General features: G+C 40.6%; 1 protein-coding gene across 3 annotated transcripts; it reads left to right on the top strand.

Annotated features, from left to right (window-relative positions):
• The first annotated feature begins 1205 nt into the window (after positions 1 to 1205).
• Positions 1206 to 13825, top strand: LOC115158834 (uncharacterized). Of its 3 annotated transcripts, none has more exons than XM_029708188.1 (11): positions 1206 to 1344; positions 1538 to 1810; positions 2982 to 3287; positions 4368 to 4424; positions 5923 to 5970; positions 6104 to 6160; positions 9350 to 9397; positions 9530 to 9586; positions 12835 to 12882; positions 13016 to 13072; positions 13340 to 13825. In XM_029708188.1, the coding sequence occupies exons 1-11, from the start codon at positions 1287 to 1289 to the stop codon at positions 13489 to 13491; spliced, it is 1161 nt and encodes a 386-aa protein (XP_029564048.1). In that variant the 5' UTR covers positions 1206 to 1286; the 3' UTR covers positions 13492 to 13825. The 3 variants fall into 3 exon arrangements, with proteins under 3 accessions (XP_029564048.1, XP_029564049.1, XP_029564047.1); XM_029708187.1 differs by having other exon boundaries at positions 1208 to 1344; positions 13337 to 13825; XM_029708189.1 differs by lacking the exon at positions 4368 to 4424 and having other exon boundaries at positions 13337 to 13825.
• Positions 13826 to 14041: the final 216 nt, after the last annotated feature.

Here is a 14041-nt window from a genome sequence, read left to right as displayed (position 1 = left end):
TATATTTCTGCTCCACTGGTTTAAAGAGATACATATTTATTACAAAACAAAAATACCTGTCCTTCATTGAGAGAAGGGGTCATAGGTTACATTAGTGTCCGCACCATAGACTGTTTATGAAACGGGGGGGCTGTAAAATTAGGTAACACTTTATTTAATCAACAAGCTTTTCACAGAAATGACTTTTTTCTAGAATGTTCCTTTGTTAAACACTTCCACCTGACTTTGGTATAGAGCGATAATTAACTACCCAGGAGACTCTTTTTAAGGAATAGTCACACCCTGATAGAACCCCCACCAGATATGGAAAGCCAACCCCCCCCCCCCCGTCTCTTCCTTGCCATGATTGGGAGTCCCATAGGGCGAAGCACAATTGGCCCAGCGTCGTCCGGGTTTGGCTGGTGTAGGCCGTCATTGTAAATAACAATTTGTTCTTAACTGACTTGCCTGGTTAAATAAAGGTTAAAACATTATTTTTTTTAAATCATCCGGTTTGATAGAGGGAATCTCCAGCCCCTTGTTTTAACCTGCCCATCACTTTCCTTGTCAGTAAGGCTGTTTCCCTTTTGATTAGGCTGGTGAAGTAATGTCATGATAGATTAATATATTAAATCTACTCATTTACCTCAGATCTCAAAATAGTGTTTTATTTGTTTTGTCTGAAACAAGCCAAACAGATATGTCGAGTTACTCCTTTTCCTAATAAATTTGAATGAGACCAGATAAATTCTATTATTTTTATACTTAGATTATGAAAAATGCTAATCTGTGTCATCTGGAAGATTATCATTTCTAGATAAGAGCTTTATTTAACTTTATTTTTTACAAAATTGCAAAAAATTTGAACAAAAACACAGCCGTTTTTATTCTGTTTGTTATATCAGTGTGTGTATTTTTGTGTGTGTCTGTGCAGACACACCCACAAAGATAATAACATAAAGTGTTCCAATGTGAATGTTCCTGGGTTTGCGTGTGAGGATGTTGGCGGGCCTGGGAAGACAGGAAGGAGTCTGCTGTAGAGGGGCCCTGCAGGGGGGCCAAGAACTGCCTGGCCTGCTGTAGAGGGGCCCTGCAGGGGGGCCAAGAACTGCCTGGCCTGCTGTAGAGGGGCCCTGCAGGGGGGCCAAGAACTGCCTGGCCTGCTGTAAAGGGGCCCTGCAGGGGGGCCAAGAACTGCCTGGCCTGCTGTAGAGTGTATGAACTGATGTGAATTCCCCCTCATCTCAGTCCTCAGTTCCACTGGAGCTCTTGCAGACTACAGTCACAGGAGACAACTGAAGAGGACAATGGAGTACCTGCAATCTTATCACTGTTTACTCTGCTACTTTCTGCTGGCTCTTAGAGGTACCCATCCTCCATTCTACTTTTTCTTAAATACATGTATTAACAATAACGTAATGTTTATTGTTGAAAAAATTGAAGTGACTAATTTAAGATTTTTGTGAAACAAAGCTATCTATAAGACTGTAAAAAAAATATATATCCATATTCAATACACCATGTCATTTACTGTTGTCGATGAACAACTTTTATTTAGATCCTGCACTCTGTGCTAAAGAGATCACTGTTAGCCCAGACAAACCCATTGTCAAGCTGGGAGATGCTGTGACCTTGATCTGTGAGACAACTTGTCCCCAAGGCAAACTACGCTGGATGGAACTAGACGAGAGCGATGTCCTTCAGAATACCACAAACAACAGAAGGTATCTACATATTGCAGCTGTACAGCTGAATCACGAGGGAAAGTATACCTGCACAGCAGAAAAATGTAGACAACAGAAGAAGGAAACAATCCAGCTCAGAGTTTACTGTAAGTTACTGACCTGGGATCATTTATGTAGGTCAATGTGTTTTAAAGTCAGCTTCTCTACCCCTTAATGATTACATATTGGCTCAGATACTCTCTTCTCTACCGGCTAAAATACTCTCTTCTCTGCTCCTTAACCGTGATTACATACCGGCTAGTTAAATTTACTCTCTTCTCTGCTCCTTAACCGTGATTATATACCGGCTAGTTAAATTTACTCTCTTCTCTGCTCCTTAAGCGTGATTACATACCGGCTAGTTAAATTTACTCTCTTCTCTGCTCCTTAACCGTGATTATATACCGGCTAGTTAAATTTACTCTCTTCTCTGCTCCTTAACCGTGATTATATACCGGCTAGTTAAATTTACTCTCTTCTCTGCTCCTTAACTGTGATTATATACCGGCTAGTTAAATTTACTCTCTTCTCTGCTCCTTAACCGTGATTATATACCGGCTAGTTAAATTTACTCTCTTCTCTGCTCCTTAAGCGTGATTACATACCGGCTAGTTAAATTTACTCTCTTCTCTGCTCCTTAACCGTGATTATATACCGGCTAGTTAAATTTACTCTCTTCTCTGCTCCTTAACCGTGATTATATACCGGCTAGTTAAATTTACTCTCTTCTCTGCTCCTTAAGCGTGATTACATACCGGCTAGTTAAATTTACTCTCTTCTCTGCTCCTTAACCGTGATTATATACCGGCTAGTTAAATTTACTCTCTTCTCTGCTCCTTAACCGTGATTATATACCGGCTAGTTAAATTTACTCTCTTCTCTGCTCCTTAACTGTGATTATATACCGGCTAGTTAAATTTACTCTCTTCTCTGCTCCTTAACCGTGATTATATACCGGCTAGTTAAATTTACTCTCTTCTCTGCTCCTTAAGCGTGATTACATACCGGCTAGTTAAATTTACTCTCTTCTCTGCTCCTTAACCGTGATTATATACCGGCTAGTTAAATTTACTCTCTTCTCTGCTCCTTAACCGTGATTATATACCGGCTAGTTAAATTTACTCTCTTCTCTGCTCCTTAACTGTGATTATATACCGGCTAGTTAAATTTACTCTCTTCTCTGCTCCTTAACCGTGATTATATACCGGCTAGTTAAATTTACTCTCTTCTCTGCTCCTTAACCGTGACTGATATATATCGTGGTTTCTACTCCTCTAGCTTTCCCGGTGCCTGTCCTGTCCACAGTGCCAGAGAACCCTGTCTCTGGTCAACCTTTTGAGGTGAAATGTACACTGACAAAAGTTTACCACAGAGATGATGACAACGTTGAGATGCGTCTCTTCCACCTTGACAAGCTTGAAACAGAACACTCCAAAAACTGTACTGATGACAGATTTTGTGATCACACGTGTTCTTCTAAGAATCAGACGGGCACTAGCAAAACAGATTATCAGTGTGAAACCAATCTTACTATTGCCCCTCACAGCTTTACTGAAAAGGCTCGTCTTACCATACATTTCCAGGGTAAGTTGTTTCAATTTTAGGTATTTCATACAGTATATTTAATACAGTTGACTCTATGTTAGTCGGTTCTGTGTTAGTCGGTTCTGTGTTAGTCAGCTCTATGTTAGTAGGCTGAATGTTCGTAGGCTGAATGTTCGTAGGCTGAATGTTAGTAGACTGAATGTTAGTAGGCTGAATGTTAGTAGGTTCGATGTTAGTAGGTTCTATGTTAGTAGGCTCTATGTTAGTGACTCTATGTTAGTAGTCTCTGTTAGTAGGCTCTATGTTAGTAGGTTCTATGTTAGTTGACTCTATGTTAGTAGGCTGAATGTTAGTATGTTCTATGTTAGTAGGCTCTATGTTAGTAAGCTCTATGTTAGTAGGCTCTATGTTAGTAGGTTCTATGTTAGTAGGTTCTATGTTAGTAGGCTCTATGTTAGTAGGTTCTATGTTAGTCGTTTCTATGTTAGTAGGTTCTATGTTAGTAGACTCAATGTTAGTAGTTTCTATGTTAGTCGTTTCTATGTTAGTAGGTTCTATGTTAGTAGACTCAATGTTAGTAGTTTCTATGTTAGTAGGTTCTATGTTAGTAGACTCAATGTTAGTAGGTTCTATGTTAGTAGCCTCTATGTTAGTAGTTTCTATATTAGTAGCCTCTATGTTAGTAGTTTCTATGTTAGTAGACTCTATGTTAGTCGTTTCTATGTTAGTAGTTTCTATGTTAGTAGCCTATACAAACGCAGTCAACTCATAATAATTTTTGGGGAAAAATCAAAACACACCTTTCCCAGATAGCATATGGCAGGGTTAGGGAACCCTTTTCCTGGAGTGCTGCAACTACTGCAGAGTTCTGTTCCTACTAGGCACCACACCAAACCAACTGAGCTAATTGATCAGTTCAGTGATTGCCTGAATTCAATATATATGGTTTTCCAGGTTGGTTAAATGAAAACCATGAAGTAACCAGGAGACCTCTAGCCTAGGGTCTCTGAGTGAGTCTGTCCTTATTGTTATTATAAAGTGTATATGTTTTTTAAACTGGTTGACATTTGAACATAACTGTTGTAAATACTATTGTTATTCCTGTTATTCCTTTGTCAGTTAAACCCATGGAAGCACCAACGTCAGAACATATAAATGAGGAAAGCGAAGGTCAAGGTGAGATACATAAATGTAGCAAAAAAAAGAAACATCCCTTTTTCAGGACACTGTCTTTCAAAGACAATTTGTGAAAATCCAAATAACTTCACAGATCTTCATTGTAAAGGGTTTGTTCAATTAAGGTCACAGTTATGAAAACTTAGGACACTAAAGAGGCCTTTCTACTGACTCTGAAATACACCAAAAGAAAGATGCCTAGGGTCCCTGCTCATCTGTGTGAACATGCCTTAGGCATGCTGCAAAGAGGCATGGGTCAGCAGATGTGGCCAGGGCAATAAATTGCAATGTCCGCATTGTGAGACGCCAAAGACAGCGCTACAGGGAGACAGGACGGACAGCTGATCGTCCTCGCAGTGGCAGACCACGTGTAACAACACCTGCACAGGATCGGTACATCCGAAAATCACACCTGCGGGACAGGTACAGGATGGCAACAACTGCCCGAGTTACACCAGGAACGCACAATCCCTCCATCAGTGCTCAGACTGTCCACGATAGGCTGAGAGAGGCTGGACTGAGGGCTTGTAGGCCTGTTGTAAGGCAGGTCCTCACAAGACATTACCGGCAACAACGTCGCCTATGGGCACAAACCCACCGTCGCTTAACCAGACAAGACTGGCAAAAAGTGCTCTTCACTGACGAGTCGCGGTTTTGTCTCACCAGGGGTGATGGTCGGATTCGCGTTTATCGTCGAAGGAATAAGCGTTACACCGAGGCCTGTACTCTGGAGCGGGATCGATTTGGAGGTCAAAATCCATCTCACCTTGACCTTCGCCTGGAGGGTCCGTCATGGTCTGGGGCGTCATCGGACTGAGCTTGTTGTCATTGCAGGCCATTCCCCCAGAAATGTCCGGGAACTTGCAGGTGCCTTGGTGGAAGATTGGGGTAACATCTCACAGCAAGAACTGGCAAATCTGGTGCAGTCCATGAGGAGGAGATGCACTACAGTACTTAATGCAACTGGTGGCCACACCAGATACTGACTGTTACTTTTGATTTTGACCCCCCCTTTGTTCAGGGACACATTATTCCATTTCTGTTAGTCACATGTCTGTGGAACTTGTTCAGTTTGTCTCAGTTGTTGAATCTTGTTATGTTCATACAAATATTTACACATGTTAAGTTTGCTGAAAATAAACGCAGTTGACAGTGAGAGGACGTTTCTTTTTTTGCTGAGTTTAGATCAATCTGAGCAGGCAGTTCTACAGTATATTTAATGGATGAGATTGATGTCTGAATGCCATTTAAAATGATAGTAGTACATTCTACTTATCAGTAAAGTATTTACATTTACATTTTAGTCATTTAGCAGACGCTCTTATCCAAAGTAAATATTAGGCTACTTATTCATATCGCATGCATGACTTTTTAAACTCAATGGAAGACCAGTGATCTACATGGTGTTGAGTAAAGCCAATTTGACAAAGGGTTGGTTGAGTTTCCACCTCTTCATCAGTGGGATGATGGTTTGACTGTGTTGATTTGTTGTTGTCAGGTGATGCTGGTGATGTCTATAATAATCCCAGAAGCACTGCCACGTCTCGTGAGTATGCTATATTAAATGTAATAGAATTGAACGTCCTCTTTTGGGTGTCTCCACATTTCAGACTGAAGATAAAACTAATAGAATATTTTTTCCTTCTTCTTTTTTTACTGTACTGTTATTCCACTGTCAGCTGAACAGATGGGATCACAAACGTCAGAACCTGTCAACACGGAAGGCGAAGGTCAAGGTGAGATGGATAAATCTGAGCAGGCAGTTCTACAGTATATTAATGGATGAGATTGATGTCTGAATGCCATTTAAAATGATAGTAATACAGTCTACTTATCACTAAAGTAAATATTAGGCTACTTATTCATATCGCATGCATGACTTTTCAAACTCAATGAAAGACCAGTGATCTACATGGTGTTGAGTAAAGCCAATTTGACAAAGGGAGCTCTAGAAAGATGCCTGAGTTTCCGAGTTGATGACCGTTCAAAACTATTTTTCCCAGTCGGAGCTCGTTTTTTTCTTCTTCTGAGTTTCCAGTTGTTTTGAAGGCACTTAAGTCTGAGAGTTCTGAGTTCCGAGTTCCCAGTTGTTTTGAACGTGGCAACTTTGATGATGGTCTGACTGTTGCTGCATTCAAAGCAACTGGGAACTGTGAACACAGATATCTCCAACTTCAGTGGGTTCAAGACAACTGGTACAGTGGGGGAAAAAAGTATTTGATCCCCTGCTGATTTTGTACGTTTGCCCACTTACAAAGAAATTATCAGTCTATAATTTTAATAGTAGGTTTATTTGAACAGTGAGAGACAGAATAACAACAAAAAAATCCAGAAAAACGCATGTCAAAAATGTTATAAAATGATTTGCATTTTAATGAGGGAAATAAGTATTTGACCCCTCTGCAAACCATGACTTAGTACTTGGTGGCAAAACCCTTGTTGGCAATCACAGAGGTCAGACGTTTCTTGTAGTTGGCCACCAGGTTTGCACACATCTCAGGAGGGATTTTGTCCCACTCCTCTTTGCAGATCTTCTCCAAGTCATTAAGGTTTCGAGGCTGACGTTTGGCAACTCGAACCTTCAGCTCCCTCCACAGATTTTCTATGGGATTAAGGTCTCTAGACTGGCTAGGCCACTCCAGGACCTTAATGTGCTTCTTCTTGAGCCACTCCTTTGTTGCCTTGGCCGTGTGTTTTGGGTCATTGTCATGCTGGAATACCCATCCACGACCCATTTTCCAATGCCCTGAGTGAGGGAAGGAGGTATTCACCCAAGATTTGACGGTACATGGCCCCGTCCATCATCCCTTTGATGTGGTGAAGTTGTCCTGTCCCCTTAGCAGAAAAACACCCCCAAAGCATAATGTTTCCACCTCCATGTTTGACGGTGGAGATGGTGTTCTTGGGGTCATAGGCAGCATTCCTCCTCCTCCAAACACGGCGAGTTGAGTTGATGTCAAAGAGCTCGATTTTGGTCTCATCTGACCACAACACTTTCAACAGTTGTCCTCTGAGTCATTCAGATGTTCATTGGCAGACTTCAGATGGGCCTGTATATGTATTCTTGAGCAGGGGGACCTTGCGGGCGCTGCAGGATTTCAGTCCTTCACGGCGCAGTGTGTTACCAATTGTTTTCTTGGTGACTATGGCCCCAGCTGCCTTGGGATCATTGACAAGATCCTTCTGTGTAGTTCTGGGCTGATTCCTCACCATTCTCATGATCATTGCAACTCCACGAGGTGAGATCTTGCATGGAACCCCAGGCCGAAGGATATTGACAGTTTTTTTGTGTTTCTTCCATATGCGAATAAACGCATCAAATGTTGTCACCTTCTCACCAAGCTGCTTGGCAATGACCTTGTGGCCCATTCCAGCCTTGTGTAGGTCTACAATCTTCTCCCTGACATCCTTGGAGAGCTCTTTGGTCTTGGCCATGGTGGAGAGTTTGGAATCTGATTGATTGATTGCTTCTGTGGACAGGTGTCTTTTTTACAGGTAACAAGCTGCGGTTAGGAGCACTCCCTTTAAGAGTGTGCTCCTAATCTCAGCTCATTACCTGTATAAAAGACACCTGGGAGCCAGAAATCTTTCTGATTGAGAGGGGTTCAAATACTTATTTCCCTCATTAAAATGAAAATCAATTTATAACATTTTTGTCATGCATTTTTCTGGATATTTTTGTTGTTTTTCTGTCTCTCACGGTTCAAATAAACCTACCATTAAAATTATAGACTGATCCTTTCTTTGTCAGTGGGCAAACGTACAAAATCAGCAGGGGATCAAATACTTTTTTCCCCCACTGTAACTCTGAAAAATATGAGCTTGGAATTCCAAGTCGGAAACTCTGGCATCTTTCTAAAGCTCCGACTTTCCGACCTGAAGATCACTGACGTCATGATTTTAACCTCGTTTTTTTTGTTAATTTATTTCTTTATTTTTTTTAATCTACATGGTGTTGAGTAAAGCCAATTTGACAAAGGGAGCTCTAGAAAGATGCCTGAGTTTCCGTCCCCAGTTGTTTTGAAGTCACTAAAGTCTGAAGTCTGAGAGTTCTGAGTTCAGAGTTCCCATTTATTCTGAACGTGGCAACTTTGATGATGGTTTGACTGTTGCTGCGTTCAAAGCAACTGGGAACTCGGATATCTCCAACATCTGACTTCGGTGGGTTCAAGACAACTGGTAACTCTGAAAAATACGAGCTCGAAATTCCGAGTCGGAAACGCTGCCATCTTTCTAGAGCTCCGACTTTGCAACCTGAAGATCACTGACGTCATGATTTGACCTCGTTTTTGGGGGATTTCCCAGTTGTCTTGAAAGCAGCAACTGATTTAGAGGTGGAAACTCAACCAACCCCTTGTTAAGTTGGCTTTACTCAACACCATGTAGATCACTGGTCTTTCATTGAGTTTGAAAAGTCATGCATGCTAGATGAATAACTAGCCTAATATTTACTTTAGTGATAAGTAGACTGTATTACTATCATTTTAAATGGCATTCAGACCTCAATCTCATCCATTAAATACTGCCTGCTTAGTGTAAAAAAGTAAGATAATGTATTTCCTAACTACTGTAAGTCGCTCTGGATAAGAGTTTCTGCTAAATGACTAAAATGTAAATGCAGATATTTAAAATAAGGAAGGCAAAAGTCAATGTGAGATACGTAGATCAATCTGAGCAGGCAGTTCTATATTTAATGGATGAGATTGAGGTCTGAATGCCATTTAAAATGATAGTAATACAGTCTACTTATCACTAAAGTAAATATTAGGCTACTTATTCATATCGCATGCATGACTTTTCAAACTCAATGGAAGACCAGTGATCTACATGGGGTTGAGTAAAGCCAATTTGACAAAAGGTTGGTTGAGTTTCCACCTCTAAATCAGTGTGATGATGGTTTGACAGTGTTGATTTGTTGTTGTCAGGTGATGCTGGTGATGTCTATAATAATCCCAGAAGCACTGCCACGTCTCGTGAGTATGCTATATTAAATGTAATAGAATTGAACGTCCTCTTTTGGGTGTCTCCACATTTCAGACTGAAGATAAAACTAATCGAATATTTTTTCTACTTATTTTTTTACTGTACTGTTATTCCACTGTCAGCTGAACAGATGGGATCACAAACGTCAGAACCTGTCAACACGGAAGGCGAAGGTCAAGGTGAGATGGATAAATCTGAGCAGGCAGTTCTACAGTATATTTAATGGATGAGATTGATGTCTGAATGCCATTTAAAATGATAGTAATACAGTCTACTTATCACTAAAGTAAATATTAGGCTACTTATTCATATAGCATGCATGACTTTTCAAACTCAATGGAAGACCAGTGATCTACATGGTGTTGAGTAAAGCCAATTTGACAAAGGGAGCTCTAGAAAGATGCCTGAGTTTCCGAGTTGATGACCGTTCAAAACTATTTTTCCCAGTCGGAGCTCGTTTTTTTCTTCTTCTGAGTTTCCAGTTGTTTTGAAGGCACTAAAGTCTGAGAGTTCTGAGTTCCGAGTTCCCAGTTGTTTTGAACGTGGCAACTTTGATGATGGTTTGACTGTTGCTGCATTCAAAGCAACTGGGAACTGTGAACACAGATATCTCCAACTTCAGTGGGTTCAAGACAACTGGTACAGTGGGGGAAAAAAGTATTTGATCCCCTGCTGATTTTGTACGTTTGCCCACTTACAAAGAAATTATCAGTCTATAATTTTAATAGTAGGTTTATTTGAACAGTGAGAGACAGAATAACAACAAAAAAATCCAGAAAAACGCATGTCAAAAATGTTATAAAATGATTTGCATTTTAATGAGGGAAATAAGTATTTGACCCCTCTGCAAACCATGACTTAGTACTTGGTGGCAAATCCCTTGTTGGCAATCACAGAGGTCAGACGTTTCTTGTAGTTGGCCACCAGGTTTGAACACATCTCAGGAGGGATTTTGTCCCACTCCTCTTTGCAGATCTTCTCCAAGTCATTAAGGTTTCGAGGCTGACGTTTGGCAACTCGAACCTTCAGCTCCCTCCACAGATTTTCTATGGGATTAAGGTCTCTAGACTGGCTAGGCCACTCCAGGACCTTAATGTGCTTCTTCTTGAGCCACTCCTTTGTTGCCTTGGCCGTGTGTTTTGGGTCATTGTCATGCTGGAATACCCATCCACGACCCATTTCCAATGCCCTGAGTGAGGGAAGGAGGTTTTCACCCAAGATTTGACGGTACATGGCCCCGTCCATCATCCCTTTGATGTGGTGAAGTTGTCCTGTCCCCTTAGCAGAAAAACACCCCCAAAGCATAATGTTTCCACCTCCATGTTTGACGGTGGAGATGGTGTTCTTGGGGTCATAGGCAGCATTCCTCCTCCTCCAAACACGGCGAGTTGAGTTGATGTCAAAGAGCTCGATTTTGGTCTCATCTGACCACAACACTTTCAACAGTTGTCCTCTGAGTCATTCAGATGTTCATTGGCAGACTTCAGATGGGCCTGTATATGTATTCTTGAGCAGGGGGACCTTGCGGGCGCTGCAGGATTTCAGTCCTTCACGGCGCAGTGTGTTACCAATTGTTTTCTTGGTGACTATGGTCCCAGCTGCCTTGGGATCATTGACAAGATCCTTCTGTGTAGTTCTGGGCTGATTCCTCACCATTCTCATGATCATTGCAACTCCACGAGGTGAGATCTTGCATGGAACCCCAGGCCGAGGGATATTGACAGTTTTTTTGTGTTTCTTCCATATGCGAATAAACGCATCAAATGTTGTCACCTTCTCACCAAGCTGCTTGGCAATGACCTTGTGGCCCATTCCAGCCTTGTGTAGGTCTACAATCTTCTCCCTGACATCCTTGGAGAGCTCTTTGGTCTTGGCCATGGTGGAGAGTTTGGAATCTGATTGATTGATTGCTTCTGTGGACAGGTGTCTTTTTTACAGGTAACAAGCTGCGGTTAGGAGCACTCCCTTTAAGAGTGTGCTCCTAATCTCAGCTCATTACCTGTATAAAAGACACCTGGGAGCCAGAAATCTTTCTGATTGAGAGGTGTTCAAATACTTATTTCCCTCATTAAAATGAAAATCAATTTATAACATTTTTGTCATGCATTTTTCTGGATATTTTTGTTGTTTTTCTGTCTCTCATGGTTCAAATAAACCTACCATTAAAATTATAGACTGATCCTTTCTTTGTCAGTGGGCAAACGTACAAAATCAGCAGGGGATCAAATACTTTTTTCCCCCACTGTAACTCTGAAAAATATGAGCTTGGAATTCCAAGTCGGAAACTCTGGCATCTTTCTAGAGCTCCAACTTTCCGACCTGAAGATCACTGACGTTATGATTTTAACCTCGTTTTTTTTGTTAATTAAAAAAAAAAAAAATGTTTAATCTACATGGTGTTGAGTAAAGCCAATTTGACAAAGGGAGCTCTAGAAAGATGCCTGAGTTTCCGAGTTGGATGACCGTTCAAAACTATTTTTCTCTGTCGGTGCTCGTTTTTTCTCCACAGTCCCCAGTTGTTTTGAAGTCACTAAAGTCTGAAGTCTGAGAGTTCTGAGTTCAGAGTTCCCAGTTATTCTGAACGTGGCAACTTTGATGATGGTTTGACTGTTGCTGCGTTCAAAGCAACTGGGAACTCGGATATCTCCAACATCTGACTTCGGTGGGTTCAAGACAACTGGTAACTCTGAAAAATACGAGCTCGAAATTCCGAGTCGGAAACGCTGCCATCTTTCTAGAGCTCCGACTTTGCAACCTGAAGATCACTGACGTCATGATTTGACCTCGTTTTTGGGGGATTTCCCAGTTGTCTTGAAAGCAGCAACTGGTTTAGAGGTGGAAACTCAACCAACCCCTTGTTAAATTGGCTTTACTCAACACCATGTAGATCACTGGTCTTCCATTGAGTTTGAAAAGTCATGCATGCTAGATGAATAACTAGCCTAATATTTACTTTAGTGATAAGTAGACTGTATTACTATCATTTTAAATGGCATTCAAACATCAATCTCATCCATTAAATCCTGCCTGCTTAGTATAAAAAAAGTAAGAAAATGTATTTCCTAACTACTGTAAGTCGCTCTGGATAAGAGCTTCTGCTAAATGACTAAAATGTAAATGCAGATATTTAAAATAAGGAAGGTGAAAGTCAATGTGAATTACGTAGATCAATCTGAGCAGGCAGTTCTATATTTAATGGATGAGATTGAGGTCTGAATGCCATTTAAAATGATAGTAATACAGTCTACTTATCACTAAAGTAAATATTAGGCTACTTATTCATATAGCATGCATGACTTTTCAAACTGAATGGAAGACCAGTGATCTACATGGTGTTGAGTAAAGCCAATTTGACAAAAGGTTGGTTGAGTTTCCACCTCTAAATCAGTGTGATGATGGTTTGACAGTGTTGATTTGTTGTTGTCAGGTGATGCTGGTGATGTCTATAATAATCCCAGAAGCACTGCCACGTCTCGTGAGTATGCTATATTAAATGTAATAGAATTGAACGTCCTCTTTTGGGTGTCTCCACATTTCAGACTGAAGATAAAACTAATCGAATATTTTTTCCTACTTCTTTTTTTACTGTACTGTTATTCCACTGTCAGCTGAACAGATGGGATCACAAACGTCAGAACCTGTCAACACGGAAGGCGAAGGTCAAGGTGAGATGGATAAATCTGAGCAGGCAGTTCTACAGTATATTTAATGGATGAGATTGATGTTTGAATGCCATTTAAAATGATAGTAATACAGTCTACTTATCACTAAAGTAAATATTAAGCTACTTATTCATCTAGCATGCATGACTTTTCAAACTCAATGGAAGACCAGTGATCTACATGGTGTTGAGTAAAGCCAATTTGACAAGGGTTGGTTGAGTTTCCACCTCTAAATCAGTGTGATGATGGTTTGACTATGTTCTCCAGCAGTGGAGGCCTCCAGCTCCACCACCACGTCCATGGTTGCACTGGGCTCCACAGTGGGATCCCTATCCATTCTCTGCTTGCTGGCTTACCTGATCAAATGGAGGAAACGCAAGTCATCCCCCAGTGGTCCCGAGAACCATCCTGATGGCTGCTGACCACCATGGCATTAGCTTCATCTTATGTTCTCAAGCTTTTTTTTGTCCTATGTGTTAAATGCCAATGTAGGACTCTAGCCTGCCTATATGCAACTTTCCTATAACATCTCAAAAGTAATGTATACTGAATCTGATCTGCTCATGTACTGCCTGCTGTATAAATCTTTAAAAAAAATAACTAGCTATTAAAATCAAAGCAAACATATATCCAACAAATAATAATGTACTGGAAAAATGCCAAAGAGGAACAGTCAAACAGAAACATTGTAACTAACATAAAGCATGCTGTTTGCTTAATAACATATGCTCATAATAAAGCTCTTTAGAAACAGGATTTTTGTGATTTTTCTGTTTTATTTAGGCTTGCCTATATACCGTGTTTCTCTTGTAAAACAGGCCAATTTGTTATATATTTCAATGTGGTCAATACATTTTGATTCATACATTTTAATTGTAAATATATTTGATAACATTTTTCTCAAAAGATTATAGATTTTTTTAAAGACAAAACGTGGTAAATGTGGAACGTTTATTCTGGGGTTTTGTGTGG

This window comes from Salmo trutta, chromosome 22 (genome assembly GCF_901001165.1).
Source record: "Salmo trutta chromosome 22, fSalTru1.1, whole genome shotgun sequence".
NCBI classification, from domain to species: Eukaryota; Metazoa; Chordata; class Actinopteri; order Salmoniformes; family Salmonidae; genus Salmo; species Salmo trutta.
Note: the sequence above shows the minus strand (reverse complement) of the source record. Positions and strands in the feature narration are given on the sequence as shown.

Coding starts and splice junctions, on each gene's coding strand:
- LOC115158834 (XM_029708187.1), top strand. CDS start 1,287: ATGGAGTACCTGCAATCTTATCACTGTTTACTCTGCTACTTTCTGCTG. Junction 1,811..2,981: donor AATCCAGCTCAGAGTTTACT/GTAAGTTACTGA, acceptor CTACTCCTCTAG/CTTTCCCGGTGCCTGTCCTG. Junction 5,971..6,103: donor CAGAAGCACTGCCACGTCTC/GTGAGTATGCTA, acceptor TTCCACTGTCAG/CTGAACAGATGGGATCACAA.